This window comes from Camelus ferus, chromosome X (genome assembly GCF_009834535.1).
Source record: "Camelus ferus isolate YT-003-E chromosome X, BCGSAC_Cfer_1.0, whole genome shotgun sequence".
Classification (NCBI taxonomy): domain Eukaryota; kingdom Metazoa; phylum Chordata; class Mammalia; order Artiodactyla; family Camelidae; genus Camelus; species Camelus ferus.
Genome location: NC_045732.1, coordinates 75,808,876 through 75,830,790, shown reverse-complemented (window position 1 = coordinate 75,830,790; position 21,915 = coordinate 75,808,876). Strand labels below are relative to the sequence as shown.

The 21,915-nt window shown below is 37.6% G+C and overlaps 1 protein-coding gene across 3 annotated transcripts in view; it reads right to left on the bottom strand.

Annotated features, from left to right (window-relative positions):
• DOCK11 (dedicator of cytokinesis 11) overlaps window positions 1–21,915 on the bottom strand; it is a 129,863-nt gene that overhangs the window by 60,723 nt on the left and 47,225 nt on the right. For 2 of the 3 annotated variants that reach the window (XM_032475843.1, XM_032475845.1), the window contains exons 23-31: window positions 16,806–16,924; window positions 15,180–15,249; window positions 14,974–15,099; window positions 14,008–14,079; window positions 12,976–13,122; window positions 9,922–10,005; window positions 6,480–6,591; window positions 5,932–5,970; window positions 4,121–4,299 (exon numbers count right to left, since the gene is read on the bottom strand). In XM_032475843.1, coding sequence (XP_032331734.1) covers window positions 4,121–4,299; window positions 5,932–5,970; window positions 6,480–6,591; window positions 9,922–10,005; window positions 12,976–13,122; window positions 14,008–14,079; window positions 14,974–15,099; window positions 15,180–15,249; window positions 16,806–16,924 — 948 coding nt within the window. The remainder of the gene's footprint in view (window positions 1–4,120; window positions 4,300–5,931; window positions 5,971–6,479; window positions 6,592–9,921; window positions 10,006–12,975; window positions 13,123–14,007; window positions 14,080–14,973; window positions 15,100–15,179; window positions 15,250–16,805; window positions 16,925–21,915) is intronic. The other variant, XM_032475846.1, reaches the window with a different exon arrangement.

Below are 21,915 nucleotides of genomic sequence, written 5' to 3'. Positions count from 1 at the left end.
CTCATAGTCTCAAAACTAATTACCACAGAACTTGATTGGTATTTGGATTTATATACAATTCAGAGGCATATCACATGCCTCAAACACAACTACATAAAATAAAAGGCAAAGTTTATTTTTAAAATAGCAGTTGACCTATAATCATATTAGTCCTGTTCTTTAACTCCAGTGAGGGTTGAGTTTCATGAGAGCAGGGATCCTGTCTGTCTTGTTTACTGCTTCATCCCCAGTGCCTGGGCACATAGGGTACGGCCAAAACACATTCATTGAATGAATGAATAAATGAAAGAAGTAAAGAAACAGTGAATTCCTGTATCCGTTCAAGAAGCTTTTTTTTTTCTTTTTTTAAAGCTGCATTAAGAAAATGTAATCTTGGCCCCCTAAATTAATTATAAGACTTAGGAAACGGATATATTTCTAAATATGTAAATAAAGCTAGCCACTGGTAGTCTTAATGTGGTACCTCTTATACAAATTTATCCATTTTTTCAGCAATAGGCATTTCTCACCAGATATGTATATACATTCAAAACAGCAAAAACAGTGGTTGTGATGACACAAGAGTTGCCCTCCATATTTTAGGACTTTGGGAGTTTTGTCTGGAGACTTAGATAAGGCCTCTAGGGCCCAATGGTTATCCTACAGAATACAGATCAATAGTATCTCATAGTTTTTTTAAATTTTCATTTATTCTTGAGGTTGAATAATTTTTCATGTTCACTGGCCATTTGCACTTCTTTTGTAAATTTCAGGAACCCTTAAAGGACTTACTTCTAACATATAACCCTCATCAATAGTAGTCCCTATCACTAGGAGATTCTGGTTCAGTAGGTCTGGGCTGGGTCCCGGGAATCTGCCCCAGGTGGTGCTGATGATGTTTGAGACCCACTTATCTAGTTCAGCTTCTTGCCCAAGGCAGGAATGGCCCTTACCTGCACGCCTTACAGGTTAATTTTTAAAATTCTCCTTACAAACACTCCAGACATTTCAGACGTTCTTTTAGAAAGGTCCTTTGGCTGATTTTAAGTTCCACCTGCCAGGTACAGATCTGCCCTTTGGAACTACAAAGATTTTAAGTCTACTTCCACTTTTATGTGGCAATCCTTTATATATTTGGAGACAGTTATCAGGAAATCATCCTTATTCACTCTTTACAAGGCTAATTAGCTGTTACTACTTTCCCATATTCTTCACATGGCTTTGGGTTTTTTAATTTTTCACCAGCACGATCACCTTTTATTGGCAGTTCTCTAATTATCCAGTGTACCACTTAAGATTTGAGAGGCAGTATAGTCTAGTAATTAAGAGCACAGATGTTTGGATTTTGGACACACATGAATTCCGGCCCTCTTTATTACTAGTTACTTGATTGTGATCAAGCCACTTAACCACAGTTTTCTCTTTGGTAAAATGGGGATAGTACTAGGGATATTAATTCATATGAGCTATTTAATACAGTGCCTGGCATATAGCGAGTCCTCAACAAATTTTAGTGGCTATTATTATTATAGCTTCTAGATGGGAGTGCATTTTAGTTCTGATAGTGAGTCATCACTAGGGAAGGAGATACTACACTTCTCTCAGGTGAACAGGAACACAGGAAAACATACAGCCAGTGCAAAATGTATTAAAAGTTGTGTCTGTACAAAAGATAGAAAACCATCTAAGAATCATTAACAGAAGACAAGTTTGATAAATAAGGTAAAATACGATGGAATACTATGCAGATTTTTAATGTGATAGATCTAATCTTCAGAATGTATTGTTAAATGAAAAAAGCATAATGGTTTCTATTATGTATTTTATTACATATAGGCTTGTACATGCATAAAATAGATGCATACATAAGAAACTGATAATAGTAGCTGCTTCTGGAGAGATGAATTGAGGCACAGAGGTAAGGACTGGGAAAGACACACGTATATATGTATGTATTTACCATGTACGTGGATTACTTTAAAAAAAAAAAAGGAAAAATATTGGCTCACACCCCAAGTAGAAATTGCAATTCTTAGGTGTCAACATCATTTGCAGTGAGTGCAGGAACTGATACAGACCCCAGAATATATGTTACACATTGGACATTCTTCTGAGTAGGAAAGATGTCTTGTGGTAATTATAACAAGTTAGATCTCCCAAAGCAGTTTATGAGTAGCACATAATAGGGACCACTGACATCTCCATAATTTCATTAGAGGAGGGGCTGAGAGAGGCAATGTGGTTGCAGTGGAGGAGTGACTAGGAGATCTAGTCTCAAAGCAGCCTTTCCATAGGAAGCATTTTTTTTTCTTGACTATTTATTGGGGGTCACTTTGGGGGACCTGATGGAAATTACGGAGGTTTAAAGCTCCGCTTTCCACCATCACATCACCTTGGCATCATCATTAATGGTGAATATGTTTTACTTAAATGTATTTGACAAATGAGCTTTTACTCAGGCCACCTGTGAACTCTTTGGGCTAAACAGAGAAAGGAACTGAAACTGGTTAACCAGGCCCACGAAGCAAAGTTTTATTGAAGAGAATCCTATACTCTTTTAATAACCGTCAGAAGATTTTGAACAAAGAAGAAAGGGCTTTAGAAATCACTGAAAGGGTAATGAGGTTGGTATTTCAATCTTTCCCATAGTCTAAAACCTCAAACACTCAAACACTCAAACAGGCATAGAGTTACTTACAGATAACAATAGTGGTACGTGTGTACATGTGTGTACATATACTGCTCTCAGAATTTTAAAGAGTAAATAATGTGCAAATATGTGACATAAAATATTCTAAATTGTACTTCTAGGCAAGACACTAATGAAATCCCATTTTCCTTCACTTTCATCTGAAGAGATGAAGGAAACAATACAACTTCTTGCTTCAAGGAGGAGTTCATTTTGCACTTTTCCCATGAATCGTTTGAAATGATGGCTAAAGACGTTTTCCCGCACATTGCGTAAGATCCTTTTCCTTACTACTAGGCATAACCAGAGCCCAGGGGTAACTGGCATTTTTAAAGGTTTGAGAAAGCTTGGTTGGAATGGGTGACTTTTAAGATATCTTTTCATTTAAATATATTACATCGGTTAACTTATGTTAAGTCAGTATCAGCTTTCACAAGAAAGAAAATGGCACATAACAGAGCAAACCACACTGAGTGCGAGTATGTTATTTTAACTATAATGTGAAAAAAACAATGCAAACTGCAGTAAGTAATCAACACCTTAAAGGTAAGGAATTTAAATCCACTTTAAGATAGAAGTACATGAAGAAAACTGGTAAAATTTGTAAGTAAAACAAATCTTTGTAATTAAAGAAATATAACTGGATGTAGCTGGCGGGCGTTTTCTGTTTTTTAAGGACAAATGGGAATACTGCAGAAAAAGAATAAAATCCATCTCCAAGTCAGCTTTCCAAAATGATTACAATAATAAATGACATAATTTTATTTAAATGTGAATGTGAAAACAAAGAGACAAATGATCAATTATGAAGCAATATGTTACCTTGGGCCATTTGATATCAGGTAAGTTACATTATTCTAAATTCATACGCTTTGCCACCTACTTTTTGAAGTCCATAGTGTTTAATGTTAGTAAGCTTTAAATATACCACCCTCAAAGGTACAGCAAATAGCAACTTACAGCTGTGACCCTCACAAAGTGTGTAATGTATGTAAAGTTTATAGCCACATCCATATTTTTTCAGTAAGAAGAAAAGCTTCATATACATATTTTATATTTTACATACTTAACATGTCTTATTAATTATTAATCACTTAATACTAATAGCATATTTATTTAGGGAGATACATTTAAGGATATATATTAAGGTATGTATTTGAAAGAGTACACATGGCTACAATTGTATATGATTTTTTTTAAAATCCTAATTAGCTTATATAACAAATAATGAAGGAGTTATGATGTCCTTTAAACATGATTTGAGAAACCAGTATTTTTCTTCAACAGTTAATGGAAAAGTATTTTTAAAGCCTAATCATTTGAAACTGAAACAAAATGTATTTGTAAAAATAAATTCATCAGTACTCATGTTCCTTACTGAAAACTTCATCTTAAATGTAAAATCTTATTAGAAAGTAACTAATATGATACTGATGATATGGACATCCTTACCTTGTGCTGGTATCTAGTGTCAAATGCATGTTTTATCAAAAGATTCTTTACAACAGAGATAGCTGTATATCTGATCTCATAATTGTCTTGAAGAGCAATGGAGGTTTCCCTCAGAAGTAGACCAACCAAGAAGTGATGCTTGCAATACTCATCTGATAGACTGTATTCAAGATTTGAATCTGCAGTACAATGAAATTTAAAATCCACTTAATAAAAATATTCCAAAATTACTTTAACATTAAAATACCATATTTATTACTTAATAATATGTGATCATGCTAGCAAGAGCCATATTTTTATCATTAACAAATCTGAACAATTCTTTTATCATATAGAATAAGCATGCAAAATTTTACAAGACAAGAGCACTCATCATTAGGGCTAGAGGATAGCCTTAATGAAAATTTCAGTTGGTAAGACAGTCCCTAGAATTCTTTTCTTTTCCCCCTAGATTCTTTTCAACTCTTAGAAATCTTAGGATAAAATCTAGAATGAACATTGGCAATGTTTTAACACATTTCTATGTATCTGAAGATATTTAGTCTTACAGCTACATATTGGAGTAATTCTATACAATACTTGATTTACTCATCTGTTTATGTTTGTAAAGTCGGAAAAGAGAAACTAGACCACTGAATCACTGTAACAGTAATAACTACTGACTGTTTTAGTAAATGTTACATATTGACCCAAATACAATGGGGTACACTAACAAGAAGAAAAACAGCCTCAACTAAAATTCATCATCACACAATCACAAATCTTTTATTTCAGAAAAATTACCACTTCAAACTATTTATTTTCACTTCCTTTTAGATCCTCCAACCACTTTAAATCCCAGCTGCTAATTTCTTAGTTGGGACTTGCCTTATAACTACTCAGAAGGGATTGGGACCAAGTTTAGTCATTTTTACAGTAGATTTTTACTATCTTCATTTCCTTTCTCCTATCATTTAATTTTAGTTAGGCCATAAAGCTGAAGGCTATGCTTTCCATTTCTTTTCTGGCCTCTTTAGCACTTAGTAAAATGCTGTGTATTCAGTTAGGACTTTATAAATGCTAAGTTAGATTTCACCGTAAATCCTCACCCTTTCCTATCCCTGAATTCCTCAAGCTATCAACAAATACTGGGGGAGGTATTTGAGCTATATACATGCTTAGAATTTAATAAGGGAGTAGTTGAATGGGGTGCTTGGGTTTTTTAATATTTTTCTCCATTTTCACTGGCTGTAATTCAAGCATTGCTCAGCAGCTACTCCCCTAACAACCAAGGCAGCTGATATTCTTCCTGCCATTTGTCATGATCTTTCGTGAATCCCACTCACTTTCCATGCACAAGAGCCAGTACTGAGTAATCCAGGTGGCCTTATCTGGGTAGACCCTACAAAAGTAGTAAGTTTTTTTTTACTTCAGTGATTTGAATAAATCCAATCAGGTAGTTTCATCCACACCTTCAAATCTGTGGCCACTCAGTCATTAAACAGGGTCAGAGAGAAGGGATGTGAGCCTGAGAGAGATGACATACACTTAAAGAGCAGATACCCTCCAGCCCCCATGCTGGCCTGAGCTGAAATTAGTTTTCTGAGAATGGTGTTTTAAAGTTGATTCCTCCAGCAATCAATGCTCAGGCTAATTTTAAGAGTAAACAAATACACTGCCTCCTAGGGTTTCTGGGTGTATTAACTAAAGCCTCATTTTGGCTAGGGAGGATTTGAAAAGCAAACGAAGCCCCCATCCATATTAGCCATTTCATGAAATCAATTGTTTTTAAAGACAGTAAACTACTTTAGAGTGAACCGAGTTAAACCTACCTACTGAAGTCAAACGGTCCACCGCAAATGAAAAAAAATCTAATTAATATATGAAAAGAAAAGGGACAAATAAAAAACATAGTAACATAAGAATAGTGCTACACAACAAAGCATTCAATAAAACTAGCAATGGAGATAACTGAAGGCATTTCAAAAATTTAATACATACATATTACTATTTTATTCTGCCTTTATACTTTTCTTTTGATGTTCCATTCAGCAGAAATGCATTTAGTTTTTTTTTCCTTAATTCAGTCTCATATAAGAGTCCAAACAGTACTACAGAGAACAATTTTACTAGTATCTGACATCTGTGTTTAAGCAGCAATCTATATAACATGCCTGATTTCTTCATACTATGAGTACTAGCACTGACACTAAGAAAGAAATGCAGAGTACCATTAACAAACCTATCTTCAGATAATTAACAATTCTGAGGTCACCTTTAGATTGACTGGTTTAACTAGAAAACATTATTTACTACACTAACAATAGTCAAAAAAAAAAAAAAAACACAAATCCAAATGATGGAAAATACAAATACATACCTTGAACTCGCTGAAGTTTAGGTTTTGCAAATGCCATTGGCAAATTCAGAGGAATATAATGTTCATGATTGCAAATTGTTTGCAGAAATTCAAACTTGTATTCAGCCAGAACCTAAATGGAAAGAAATTATACATGAATTCATATTTAATAGGCATTCACTATTTAAATAATACAGAACATTCATTTTCAAAATAGAAGTGTTTAGTATTCTAGGCATACCTTGCAATGTGACCTGTGTAGTAAAGAGTTAACATAGCAGGCCCAAGACTCTCCTTATGAAGGCCTGCTTGCAAGGTTGGTCATTGGCTGGCATTTGGGAAATTGAATTTTTTTTTAATTATATAAACTTCAGGTATACAACATTATAATTTGACATCTGTATACCTTACAAAGTTATCACCACCAAAAGTATAGTTGCCATCAAGCACCATACAGTTGACCCCTCTTCACCATTCTACCCACCTCCCAACCTCTTCCTCTCTGGTAACCACTAATCTGTTCTCTGTATCTGAGTTTGTTTTTGTTTTGTTTGTTCATTTCTTTTTTTAGATGCCACATACCAATGAAATCATATGGTACTTGTCTCTTTCTCTAACTTTTTTCACTTAACATAATACCTTCAAGGCCCATCCATGTTGTAAAATAGCAGGATTTCATTCTTTTTTATGCCTAAGTAGTATTCCATCACACACACACACACACACACACACACACACACACACACACACACACACACACATCTTCTTTATCCATTCATCCACTGATGGGACACTTAGGTTGTTTCCGTATCTTGGCTATTGTACATAATGCTGTAGTGAACATAGGGGTGCACATCATTTCGAATTAGTGTTTCCGTGTTCTTTGGATAGATACCCAAAAGTGGAACGGTTGGGTCATGTGGTAGTTTTCTTCTTAGTTTTCTGAGCAATATTCATACTGTTTTCCATAGTGGCTACACCAATTTACAGTCCAATAGTGCATGAGAGTTCCCTTTACTCCACATCCTCTGAATATTTGTTATTTCTTGTCTTTTCAATAATAGCCATTCTAACAGGTGTGAGGTGATATCTCATTGTGGTTTTGATTTGCATTTCCCAATAATTAGTGATGTTGAACATCTTTTTATATGCTGTTGGCTATCTGTATGTCTTCTTTGGAAAAATGTCTATTCAAATCCTCTGCCCATTTTAAAATCAAGTTGTCTTCTGTTAAATAGTATTAGTTCACTCTGTACTTTGGATATTAACCCCTTATTGGGTATATGATTTGCAAAAACCTTCTCCCATTGAATAGGTTGCCTTTTCATCTTGATGATGGTTTCCCTCACTGTACAGAAGCTTTTTTGTTTGATGTAGTCCCATTTGCTTATTTTTGCTTGTTTCCCTTGCCTTTGGAGTCAGATCCACAAAAATGTCACTAAGATTGATGTCAATGAGGTTACTGCCTGTGTTTTCTTATATGAATTTTATGATTTCAGGTCTAACATTCAAGTCTTTAATCCATTTTGAGTTAATTTTTGTGTACGGTATGAGAGAGTGGTCTAGTTTCATTCTTTTGCATGTGGCTGTCCAGTTTCCCCAACACCATTTATTGAAGAGACAGTCTTTTCTCTATCATATGTTCTTTGCTCCTTTGTTGTAAATTAATTGTTCATATATGTATGGGTTTATTTCTGGGCTCTCAGTTCTGTTCCATTGATCTGTATATCTGTTTTGTGCAAGTATCATACTTCTTTTATTACTAGAGCTTTGTTGTATAGTTTGAAATCAGGGAGCATAATACTTCCAGTTCTGTTCTTTCTCAGATTGTTTTGGCTATTCAGGATCTTTTGTGGGTCCATACAGATTTTAGAATTATCTGTTCTAGTTCTGTGAAGTATGCCATTGGAGTTTTTATGGGGATTGCACTGAATCTGTAGATTGCTTTGGGTAGCATGAACATTTTAACAATATTAATTCTTCCAATCCATAAACATGGAATCTTTCCATTTATTTGTGTCTTCTTCAATTTATTTCATCAGCATCTTAGTTTTCAGTGTACAGGTCTTTCACCTCCTTGATTAAATTTATTCATAGGTATTTTATTCTTTTGATGCAATTGTAAATGGGATTGTTTTCTTAATTTCTCTGACACCTTGTTATTAATGTACAGAAACGCCACAGATTTCTGTATGTTGATTTTGTATCCCATGACATTACTGAACTCATTTATAGTTCTAACAGTTTTTTTTTAAGCAGTCTTTAGGGTTTTCTATATATAGTATCAAGTTATCTGCAAATAGTGACAGTTTTACTTCTTCCTTTCTGATTTGGATGTGTTTTTTTTCTTTTTCTTGCCTAATTTCTGTGGCTAGGACTTCCAATATTATGTTGAATAAAAATGGCAAGAATGGGCATCCTTATCCTGTTTCTGATCTCAGAGAAAAAGCTTTAAGCTTTTCACTGTTGAACATGATGTTAGCTGTGGGTTTGTCATATATGGCTTTTATTATGTTGAGGTACGTTCCCTCTATACCCACAGTTGAGAGTTCAATCATAAATGGATGTCCAATTTTGTCAAATGCTTTTTCTGCATCTACTGAGATGATCGTATGATTTTTATCCTTCATTTTATTAATGTGGTGTATCAGGTTGATTGATTTGTGGATGTTGAACCATCCCTGCATGCCCAGAATAAATCCCACTTGATCAAGCTGTATGATCCTTTTAATGTACTGTTGGATTTGGTCTGCTAATATTTGGTTGAGGATTTTTACATCTATGTTCATCAAGAATATTGGCTTGTGACTTTCTTTTTTGTGGTATGGGAAATTAGATCTTGAAACAAACATTCCCTACATGATAAGGTTTTGCATTCTGTTCCAGCCTGCTCAGAGTTTTGTATCAACAGTGTGATTATGGTGAACATCTGCTTTCCTTTCCCTTCCAAGACTCTGCAATTTTGACCAGCCTCCAAAACATGACTAGCCCCCAACAGAAATCCTAACTCTGAATCTCAAATGGGCTTTCCTAAACAGAAATATTGCACAAATGTGGCTTAATTTTAACTGCTGGAGAGAGGATGTGCTGTGTGACTGTTCACAGGAGGGAGGGAATGTAGAAGGCCTGCACGTGGACTGCCAAGGACTTCACTTGGTATCTTTTTCCCTCACTGATCCAGCAGAGCATCCTTACTGTATCACTGTAATGAATCTTAGCCATGAGTATAACTATATGTTGAGTCCTGTGGGTCATTCTAGTCATTTAGTTTGAACCACCAAACAAATGGGTAGTCTTGGGGACCCCCAAAACACTATCATTATTCCCTGCTTTGAGGTACAGCTATACTCAAAGTACCTAAATGAAAACAGCAGTTCCAAATCCTCCAGAGGAGAATAAATGTCACCATTGGTCTCACATTCTAATGTCTAATATCCACTACAGTTATGTCCTTATAACTTACCTTAGGATCTTTGGGGCTGAATCCAGATATGTAGTCATTTATCAAATTGAAAACAAATCCTCTATCCATTAGTGTCAAACAGCGCTATAGAAACCAAATCAAAATGAACCGTTAGTTAAATAATTCTAAAAGTCTGTCAAGTTTTTAAAATTTAAAAATTTGTTCCACATTAAGAAGATGACATTCTCACTTTTACAGATAATAGAATAACTTTCAGAGATTTAAGTGACCTTAAAGAGATAAAGAGCAAATGACTTATGGTTGGAATTGGGAATCAACTGTATAACTCAAAATATGTATATATATACACACATGAACAAATACATGTATGCATATATATACATATATATGCATATAAACACACGCATATATGCATATATATGTAATCTATTTAGCTATACTATCTCATTTTGATTGGCTCTCAAAGCTCGAAGTAAACTGTAGGGTGGTCAGTTAGCTGTTGAAAGTGGGGCTTGCCTATGTAAATATTTCAGGCCAAAAGGGAAGTTTTTCTTTGGGTCTGGGAAGTCTTGGCATATAAAACACTCTTCCTCTGTGACAGCCCTACTCGTGTTCATATGTTACTTCTGTCATTCTCCTACTTAAGACTTTCATTACCTTGCAACTGCACAACTGCAGTTATCCTCCTAACAAGTCTTCCTGACATTAATCTTTCCATCTAACTGCTTCCAGATTAATCTCTAAGTCCTAGCTCTAATTATGTCACCTTTCTTCCCAAAAGCTTTCAATAGTCCCCTAATGCCTCTAACATAATTTCACACACCTTAGCATGGCATTCAAGGACACTCACAATCTTGTCTCAACCTACTTTGCCCGTTTTATCTCCCAGTACAGCTCATCTATCTATTATCGCCTCAAGATGCCCTGTGCATTCCCACCTCTGGTCTCTGCTCATGCCACGTCTAGCTAGCAATTCTGTCACTAATTCCACCTCACCCTGCCCATTCTTCCATGTTCTGATGAAGTTCCATCTTCCTTAACCACCTTGGACCACAGGGCCCTTTAAACATTCTATTCTATACTAGCTTGTATCGTACTTATTATTTTCCTGTGTTTTCACCTAGAGAGGACAATAGGAACTATCTCATTTTCTTTATATTCTCCGTGATATCTAGAATATTCCTGTGAAATAGAAGGAACTCTATTTGACTAACCAGCTATTTTCATATCACTCTTCTTTCAACGTCTACTGCCTCATCACCTCTCACGTGGATTAATGAGAAAGGCTTATATTTATCCATTCACCCAAAACATTTTGAGGATCTATTGTGTTTGAAACATTCTAGAGAAATACAAAGGTGAAAAAGACATGCTCTTTAGTCTTGTCCAGTGGTAAAGACAAATAAATAATTAAAATACAGCACAAAAAGAAGTTATAGAAGTATGTAAAAGATGGGTAAACAACAGAAGGGGTGATCAGTACAACATGGGAAGGCTAGGGAAGAGCTGAGCCTAAAAGATGAATGGACTCTGCCAGGCAGACAAGGGGGAGGGATTGATCTTCTAATTGGTGGCTGTGACTCTGGACTTACCCTGACTTCTTCCACCATACCAGTGATAAAATTATCCTGAAAAATCTTGGTGATATTTCTCCATTGCATACAGATCAAAATCTACATCTGTACCTTGACATTCAAGGCCTTCCATCATCTGGCACCAGACGGCCATTCCAGCTCTACCTCCATACATTCTAAACCCTGCACAGTGACTTTCTCGGGCATCCCTGAACAATTCCTGAGCATCCATGTTTCATCTTTGCTCACGGATCCTCCACCTGCAACACCCTCAACCCTTGTCTTAGGGAACTGTTCTTCTAGTCTCTGCTCATACTCCCTGGTCATACTCCCTCCCTTTCTCTTTCCCTATTGTATTTTGTTGTTTGTACTTTCAGTGTAACAGTCATCACACTTTACCTTGTAGATGTATTTGAACATAATTACAGAGACAGCTGTGAGAGGCTGAGAATCTCTGAATCCTCACATAGAAGACAGACAAATGTTGACTTATTAGGTAAGTACTGCTACTAAATCAACTATGTTCTATTCCCTTTACATAACAAACTTCAAGTTTAAACTCCATGGAAGAAACTGAAACTTTATATTTCAGATGGTCTCAGCTTTACTTTAAAAAGGTATGCGTATGTTTGGTTTTTAATACACAAAAGGGCTTATATAATAGTGTTAAATCTTTATTTTAATTCTGGCAAAGAGAGGTCTTATATCAGAAAATCATGCTTTGGAGATCTGAAATCTAGTTGTGAATTTTTAATAAGAAAACAAGGGTATGTTACACATTAAAACTGGATGGATTATTGACTGTGAGGTTCTTAAAATAAGGCTGAGACATGATGAAGGGCTGTGAGAAGAGAGGGAGTGGAAAGAAGCCAAAACTAAGGCAACACAAACCCATGGCCCTTCTCTGCAACAAATCAAATATTGTTATTACCCACTTTCTAGAATAACTGCATTCCGGCATTGCCCATTACATAATGATAACAAAATATAATAATGAGAAATGTACTATCTTTCATAAACACAGATGTTTCTGGTCTCTCTAAAACAAGATAATCTTACTGACCAAAATTAACAATTTTCATTTACATCAGCAACAATGTAGACTGTGCTTTAGTTCAAGAGTTACAAATTCAAAGGACAATGGGGTCAAGGAAGTGATTTAAATGTATAAAGAGTGTCAGAGGTATATTAAGGAGTGGTGGGGATTGTGGCAACCTAGAAAGTACATGCCCCATCTAATGGCATTCAAATTAACATATTTGAAAAATGCCATGTAAAACAAGTGCGGCATGCCTCCTGGCTAAGCCACCTGTGTGGGACTTCTGATTTAATTAATTAGCCATTATGGGTAAATGGATCAAACTTGGCTGTTTAACTAAATTGATAGATTAATTCAGTCAAAAGTTTCTCCAGCAGCCTAGCTGAGTCTCTAGAAAGTGGGTAATTATTTTCCTTTGGCTTTAAAGACCATATTGGTGAAGAATAATTCTTGACCATGTTCTGGCCACCTTTAACTCACCTTCAGGAAGCTAGCCAAACTATAATTGACATTTCTGGACTCATCAGGAATCTCTGCATAGCGAATAGTCACGTGGGGAATTATTGCAAGAAGCAGTGAATGTAAGACATGATGGTATGCCTCAGGAAACCTCTGGCCTCTGGGAAGCTTAAATAGGCATAGGAAAAAAGGTGCAAATAAATCAGTTGTTTTTAGTTTGAAACATTCTATGTATAAATGTGTTTTTAACCAGAGTATAATTTTTCTCCCAACTTAAAAATGACATCACTAGTTCAATGTATACTTTAGATCATTACAGGAACTATCTGGACCTCTAATACTATAACTGACTGAAATCATGAACAAGAGTTGGACATTCTGACCGAACTCTGGAATCATGTTCCTGAGAAACAGACGCGTCCATTTTTCATTCCATCTTTTTCCTAACACACAAAGTTATACACGTATCCCTGCATCTCAATTTCAGTAAACCTGTTTTGTGAAAATTCTGACAAAAATGATAAATATGAAGCAAGTATTTTTTTACTTTGCAAATCTTAGCTTTCAAATCCTATAACTAAGAAAGTTTCTTTGTACTTTTGAAAGAGTTTAAAAATACAACTAAATGTATACAGCACATTTCAGGAACACATCTATTGTACAAAGTGCTTTTAACTTTGTACATGCCTTGGACCTTTCTAAGAGAAAGGTTCTTTCTGATTTGGTACTTGTTCTTCTTCCAAATGAATATTTTTAACATAGACATTTTAAAACCACAAGACAAAGGGAAAGCTTCAAAGACAATGTATTTAACATGAGAAATACCTAACAGGAAAGAATGTATGAGGAAGAGTCTCTGAAGATTAGATTTCCAAAACACATGAACTGTTGGACCTCAGATTTTTGCAATACATCCATTTTTTTAAGTAAAATTTAAAAAGCTAGGGGCCAAGAGCCCTTAAAATATAAAAGAGGATTTGCATGTCATGGCTACCTGTGAATAAGATTAGCCTTCTCTGTCCATGTTAAAATATTATTCTTGAGCCTACTTACCTTAATTTTATTCTCTTCCAACAAGTATGTGGCCATAGACTTTGCAATAATTTCAAAGAAAAACCATGAGTACTAAAATAAACAAATAAATAAAAATCAGTCTTTAAAAGTTACCCAAATCCTTGAAGCGTAGCAAAGTTTGACAAATCAATATGGAACTTGTCTCTGAACTGTAATAACATTTTAAAGTGATCACAATTGACTACTGAAGTCCCACAGAACACCTTCAAATCGTGTTGGCAAAAAGGTAATGTTGTACCTCAGGGCCGGCTGGTGGAGGACAAAGGGTGTTTGCTGAGAACGTTCACCTCAGCAGGGAGGGGCATTTTATCACTGATGTTGCTTTCATTTGCCTACATGTGGTGATAAGTACGAACCAACTTTTAGTTTATTTTATTACTGCTTTTAAATTCTCTGTAGATAATGAACCGTAGTACTGCCTGCACCCTGTGGGGGACCCAGTCCTGCCCTTGGTACAACACTGGGGCCAGCCCGCGTAGCAGAAGTGTTTCTGTGTGAGAACACTTGGAAGAGTACAGAGAAGCCTCAAGCAGACACATCTTAAGATACTTGAAATTCAAAGTCTACCATTAATAATAGGAATAGTAAAAATAACAAGAAGAGCCACCATTTGAGTGCCTACTTTGTGCCCGCAACATGTTACATGCTTTACTTGTATTTTAGTAAAATATAGAGGCTCAGAACTGCTAACAGGTTCCAGGTCCCAGAACTATTATGTGGTGGATACAGGATTCTAACCCAGGTCTCTCTGCTCCAAAATTCTTTCTGTTACACATTGGACTGTGGGCAGGGAGGGGTGGGGAGGGTGAAGGGAATGTGGGAGGTTCTATGGAGAACTGGAGGGGAAAGGAGGGTCACATAAGAAACTGATGACAGACCAGGTGGGAAATGGGAGGGTGTCAAAACAAGCATGTCTCTGGCTGCTTTTGTCGCCTGTGTCCTTACCTTTAGCAGTTTGTTTATTGCTAAAAAGTCTGCGGACTGCTTCAATATCACTATCATCGTGGTAGCCAGAGTCTCATGTATTAGCTGGGCCTGAGGAGCACTCGGTTTTTCAGGTCGGAAGCTATACTGCAATCAAAGAAAACGAACCGTAAGGCAAAATTCTCTCATAAGACAAACTGCTCAGAAAGAAAGCTTACTCCACAAACCTTTATGAAGGATCTTAAATAATTATCCAAGCCTTCTTCATGACACTTGGATACGATATGTAAGAGAACCCTGAAACAACATTCACAAAAGTCAGTGCGCCAGATTACAATTCACGACCACAGTTTGTTAGATAAAACCGTCATGTCTAACGCTAAAACTACCTAACACTGCCTCAACAATTAAAGGTGACGGGAGTTTGGGTCCAGCGTAGTGGGAGTTTAGGTCTAACAAAGATTTCAGTATCTAACGTGCTCAGGGCCTTGTAAAATATATTTCCTGGTTCAAAAGAAGGATATTTTATTTTGGCAACCCAGATGTTTCATCCCCTTTCTAAATAACATTTGAAGGGTAGTCATAGCTACTATGTAGTAAGACACCTTCCGTAAGGTCAATATTGAAATCCCCTCTAGGTGAGAATAAAAGGAAAATAGAAAACTAAAATGTTAAGCATGTCAACAGATGGGGGAACAGGAAGGGAGAGACAGAACAGGTATAATGATGTGAACTAAAATTGGAAGCAAATATAAAATTCATAGAAAGTTTTAGAGTTACGAGACTAGCTGTGGTTCTCCAACTTGAGCATGTGCGACAATCAGCTGGAGGGCAGAGCGCTCAACCCGCTCCCAGACCTGCTGAGTTTTTAGGTCTGCGGGAAGTTCAATGATTAGCAGTTGAATAAGCGCTCAGGTGATACTGATACGGCTGATCCAGGAAGCACATTTTGAGAGCCACTGGGCTAGAGTAATGCTTCTTAAATTTTCGAGCAGACTATCCCCAACGGCAGAGAAGAGCAAACAGTATGCAGGTGTGTGTGGCTTGAGCCCTCAGGGGAGAGGCTGTGGCACCAGCAGAAGCAGCAACGCCAGAAACACCCAGCACTGAGCTCACAATTTTTTGGAAGTCTCCTGTTTTAATTGCAAATTTCAGGTACACTTTGCATTCTACTCTACAATTTATCTTCGTTTATTTTTATATAAAAAGAACACTCCCTTATTCTTTCAAGTAAAAATTGATGGCCTAGGGCCACTCTGTCCAATATGAGAGCCACTATTCCCAAGTGGCCATGTAAATTAATTAAAATTAATTACAATTAAAAAGTCAGTTCCTCAGTTACACTAGCCACATTTCAAGTGCTCAGTGGCTAAATGTGGCTAATGGCTACCATATTGGACTGCACCAGTATAGAACATTTCCATGACTGGAGAAAGTTCTATTGGACAACACTGGTCAAGGGCAATGGTTCTCAAAGTCCATTGCATTATGCAATCACCTGGGAAAGTATTTTTTTTAATTATTTATATTGAGTTTCACCTTCAGAGATTCTGGTTTAATTGGTATGAAGTATGGTCTGGGAATAGACATTTTTAAAAGATTCCCTGGTGATCCTAACATGTAGCAGTTTTAGAACCCCTGGTTGAGGAAAACAGTAGTTTATCCTATGGTTTCTGGTACCATCTATCCCTCCGGATATAAATCCCCCAATCTGAGAAGCATGAAACTAGAGAAAACTGATACTAGATTTCTGACTTTTGGGTTCTCATTTGTAAGATTAAATTCATATTTAAAATGAAGAAATGCAAGAGGAAACAAAAGTTGCTTCTTTGTATTATAACACCGAAACTCACATGGTGCAGTTGATAGGAACGTCATCTTCATGGGTCATATTTGTGAGAACTCGGAAGAGTTGCATAAGAATTACAGGTAGAAACTGTATCATGACTTGGATCTCCATGGCATGCAAACACTAAAATAAGTCATTATTAGTTATGGAAACAAACAGAAATATGATATAACTTGCAAAGGTGAAACAACAAAAAATTAAGTAATGAGAAATATATTCACTAGACTATAAGCTCGCTTAAATATGAGCTTCATGGGATAGAGGACTTTGTCAATTACTTTATCCACGTCTCTTATTTCGGCACTCAGATGTTGTTAGTTTATTTAATATTAAATATTCTACTGAAGATAACAAGTGTACCTGGGAAAACCAGGTTTTGGAATAAAGACAACTGACTCTTGGTAAACCAACACTCAACTGGGGTGGGGAGCAGGTGTGCTTAGAGGTGCTGGAGACCGCCTACCAGCCCCAGCAGTGTGTTTTACAGGGGAAAGTGGGCCATCATTTTCTGGTGAAAACTTACGTGGGATTCAATAAAGTGTGTTTCTACATATAATTGGCTTTACGTTGGCATCATCTACAAACTGAAGCAGTTTTGCATTCTAACCACTTCATAATGCATTTCTGCAAAATGCTAATAACACCCTGTCTCTAGTGATTGCCATGTTAATATCAAAATGAAGAAATGTGTTCGTATATACATAGAATGATACAAGCAACAAAATTTCTAAAATTTCTTCTTCCTTCCCTTTTCTTCGCATGCATTCATTCATTCATTCACTTAGTCAATTCGCCAACCAAAAAACCTCACTGAACCCTATTCTATACCAATTCAGTATTTGGTGCCATGGGAAATACAGAGATGGACAAGTCTCTGTACTAAGGAACTCAATATTTCTCTTTCAGTCTCTCTTACTTTTGCTCCATCTTTCCATCCTTGTACCGACCATCCCTTCTCAGGCCTCTCTCATCTCAACAGTGACCTCTGAGATCTCCGGCAGCTTCCCTTCAATCAGATGCATAAGGCAAGAAACTGAGCTCAAGGAACCCATGGTCTATCCTTCAGGTTTTTCCTTCATTTTGCCCCCTCTCTTCTATCCTCACAGCCGTCACCCTTTTTCAGGACTCTCTCAACTGTAACCAAAATAGTCTAATAATGTTCTAGTAGGTCTCTGTACAGTTTCTCCTCACTCCCAGTATGTCCAACTCTCATTTCCAAAAATTAATCTTCCTCAAATACTGGTTACATAAGGCCACCACCTGCCACCATCAAGATTTTTTTGATGTCTCCACATTACCTAGGGCAGTGGTCCTCAACCCACGGGATATCCGGCAACGTCTGGAGACATTTTGAGTTGTTGCAATTCGGGGGTGCTACTGACATCTAGTGGATAGGCCAGGGGTACTACCAAACATCTTACAACGTGCAGGACAGCCCTTTCCAACACAGAATTATCCTGCCCCAAATGTCAATAGTGCCAAGTTTGAGAAACTCTTAAGTCTAAGTTACTTAAGACCCAACCTACATTTTTAGCCTTAATACCCATCATTCTTGACAAGGCCAAACTGCTATCTTGACTGCTCTTTGCATATATTGTATGCATTTCTACCTTTGTGCCTTTGTTCACATTTTTTAGCTAAATCCCAGCCAGCCCTCCAAGGCAAGCTCAAACCTCCACTTCAGTGAAGCCGTTCACTCACTCAGTCAACAAAGGCATACTGAATGAACTTCCAGCTGCCAAGCACAACAACAACAACAAAAAACACGGTTCCTACCATGAAGCAGTTCAGCCTATGGGGGGGAGTACATGGACCTAAATCACCGCAATACAAACAGTGAACAGTATGACAGCGGTATATACAAAATGCAAAGAGGAAGAAGCAACCGAGAAGTCTGCAAGTGGGGAGGGAACATCACATGAGGCTTCAGAGAGGAGGAAGCTTAAAGGACAAGCAGTATCACGTCAGGTAGAAAAGAGAGACGGACATTCCGTGCAGAACTGATTTCCCTGCACCAGTACTGTTCCCCTATAATTTATTCTCCACACAGCAGCCAGAGGGTTCTTCTGAAAGGCAAATTCAATAATGTCACTTCCCTTTGTTACAAACAAAACAAAGCACCACGAACAAAAAGCTGTCAAGGGCTCCCCATCCTACACGTACCTGTGTGTCTCTCCACACTCATCTGAGGCCATCCCCCGCCTTCGCTGCTCAGTGCGCGCTAGCTCTGCTGTCATTGCTTTTTTTCTGTTGTTCACACATGCCATTGCAAGGTGTTTACACCTGTTGCAATACTGTCAGCTTTCTACGCAGCTTTACCACCTGTAGGTGTCTTCCTGGCATCAGTTTCTTTTCAGCTTAAAACATCATCATCTCCTCAGACAGGCCTTCCTCGACAACTCCATCTCGACTGCACTCCTGGTCATGTTAGATCCCATTAACTTGTTCTGTTTCCTTCATGGCACTCATCCCTATCCAACATTACTTACTTACTTATGACCCCTCTACCCCAGCCAGACCAGGTACGTTGTCTGAATTGTTCCCCATTATATTCCCAGCATCCAGTGCAGTATCTGACCCATAGCAGGTGCTCAGTAAATATTTGAGGAATGACTGAAAAAAGATGGAAACCCTCTAGTCTTAGTGGTTCAGCGGTTTTGTGAACTATTAGCATTTATACCCTGTATCATGGATTTGACGTTTAATGATATATTGCTTTGGACTATCATTTGTACTACTGATGTATATTGTCATTTGACTTATATGTGTCCTGTCTCTGACTGGTTGTAAGATCCCTATGGATAATGAGCCGAAGTTATTACTCTTTGAAAGCCCCACAATATCTAGGAATATACTAAACACATAATAAGAGCTCAAAATGTAGATGTTAAATGAACCAATGGAACAATGTCATTATAGGGACAACAACAGATAGCAAGGTTTGGTAGAAAGAACACAGGACTAGGAGTCAAGAGACACAGCAAAAAACAGGCTCAGCTCAGCTCCACTCCACTACTAACCAGCTGAATGACCACAGGCAAGTCACTCTCCTCGGGTCTTGGTTTCCTCATCTGTAAAAAAAATTCTCTAGGGAGCCCTTTCAGCACTAACATTCCATACAGGAGTTTGGCTTTCTGTAATCTCATGGCATTTCATTCACTGCCACTAGAGGGCGAGCATAGGTCACATAAATATCAGAAATTCCACACCCTTAAAAACGCAAATGTGAGTACTTTTTCTCCCCTCCATTCTAAGAATACCAGTATAGGAAAATACTGCTGTGTTTAACTCTGTTAAAACTTTTACAAAGCTTCCCCACTGGAAGAAACGCCAAGATCTGAACAAAGCATTCATACAGAGAGCGGGAGTTCTAGCCCTTAGCCAAGGAAAAGATTTGAAGTTAGATGACTGTTATATCTCTCACTGATACTTAAGAATAACAGCCACCATTTATTAGCTAGCTCCCTGATATCCCCCTTCCAACAGTATCGTTTCTGTATGGTAGGCAGAATGATACTTCAGAAACCAAAGGCACATCCTGTCACTCCTCTGTTCAAGGCTTCCCATCTCATTCGGGGTACAAGTCTAACTCTTCATCAGGTCTTATTGAGCCATTACTTGACCAGCAACCCAGCTACCTTTCCAATGTGATGTCCCATCATTCCATGTGCCAACCATGCTGGAAGTCCTGCTGTTCCTTCAACACACCAAGCAAGCTCCTCAGGGCCTTCGCACTTGCTGTTTCCAGCTCTCCCCCAGAAGTCTACATAGCTGGCACCCCCCCCCCCAATTCCTTTAGGTCTCTGTCAAATATCACTTTACTGGAGAGTTCTTCTTTGACATTTTATCTGAAAGAGGGACCCTTTATCGCTCCTTATTCCCCTTCACTATGTTTTGGTTTTCTTTATAGTATTTATGACACGACATACACTCGGTCCTCTGTATCTGCAGGTTCCACATCTGCGGATACAGAGGGCCGACTGCAAGGGACTTGAGCATCTTTGGATTTTGGTGTCTATGGAGGGTCCTGGAACCAATCCCCTGTGGATACAGAGGGACTACTGTATATGTATATATTTATTTGTTTATGTGTTTATTGTCCGTCTGTCTCTACAACAAAGTTAAGATCCTTGAAAATAGGGATATTGTTTGTTTTCTTCACTTATACTCCCAATGCTTAGAATGATGCCTGGCCCATAGGAAGCACTCAGGAAAGAAGTGCTTTCTTCTTGAATGACTGCTACACCACAGATGCCCTATCTCACTGAGGCCTCACAACCACCCTCTACGTTGGTGTTATTATTACCGTTACATGACAGATAAAGAACCAAAGGCTTGGAGAAGTTAAGTAATTTGGTCAAGGTCAATCACCGAGCTGACAGATCTGAGTTTGTGATTCCAGAATCCATTCATGTGTTATCTCATATCATAGTACCTCTCTGAAATAAATGAATATTTTTTTCCCTAAGAATATCATTCAGTATTAACATAGGTCCAAAGGGAAATCCTGTAGAGGCTTCATTTAAAATCAAAGTTCCTCAGACTGGCCATGGCTGACCTACTGAAGAGCAGCCAAAGGAAAAGTCACTGTCAGCTAGGTCCAAGTTAGGAAATAAACGGAGTCTTGGATTCCCAATACGTCTGATAAAATATGGTGTTTCTTAAGATTCTCTCTATGTAACATGCAGAAACTAGGTTCTCTCTCTTCAGCTGACCTTTCTGATAATCCTTCACCTACAGACAGAGGAATCATTTCACATTTCCAGGCAGAAGTGACTGTGCTCCTCCTGGCCCTTTTCCGCAGAGCACTCTCCACCTTTACCAGGCAGTCAAGTCAGCAGGATGAGAAAAGACCTGGAAAAATCCATTTATGGAGCCGGAAATAAACATTTTCATGAGATGTTTAAAAATACGACGTCGAATTCTAGCTATAAGATTTTCTTCCTAATGTAGCAATTCTGCTCTCTGCTTCTAAACAGCCACTTGATGGAAAAGCAAATAATAGAAAGTGTTCTCTTGAGGCTACACAGTGGAAAGTATTTTCAAAGTGTTCGAGTCTTTCCCCGCCACATCAAAAATGTGGCAACAAAAAGACATGAAAAACAAACCTTTCA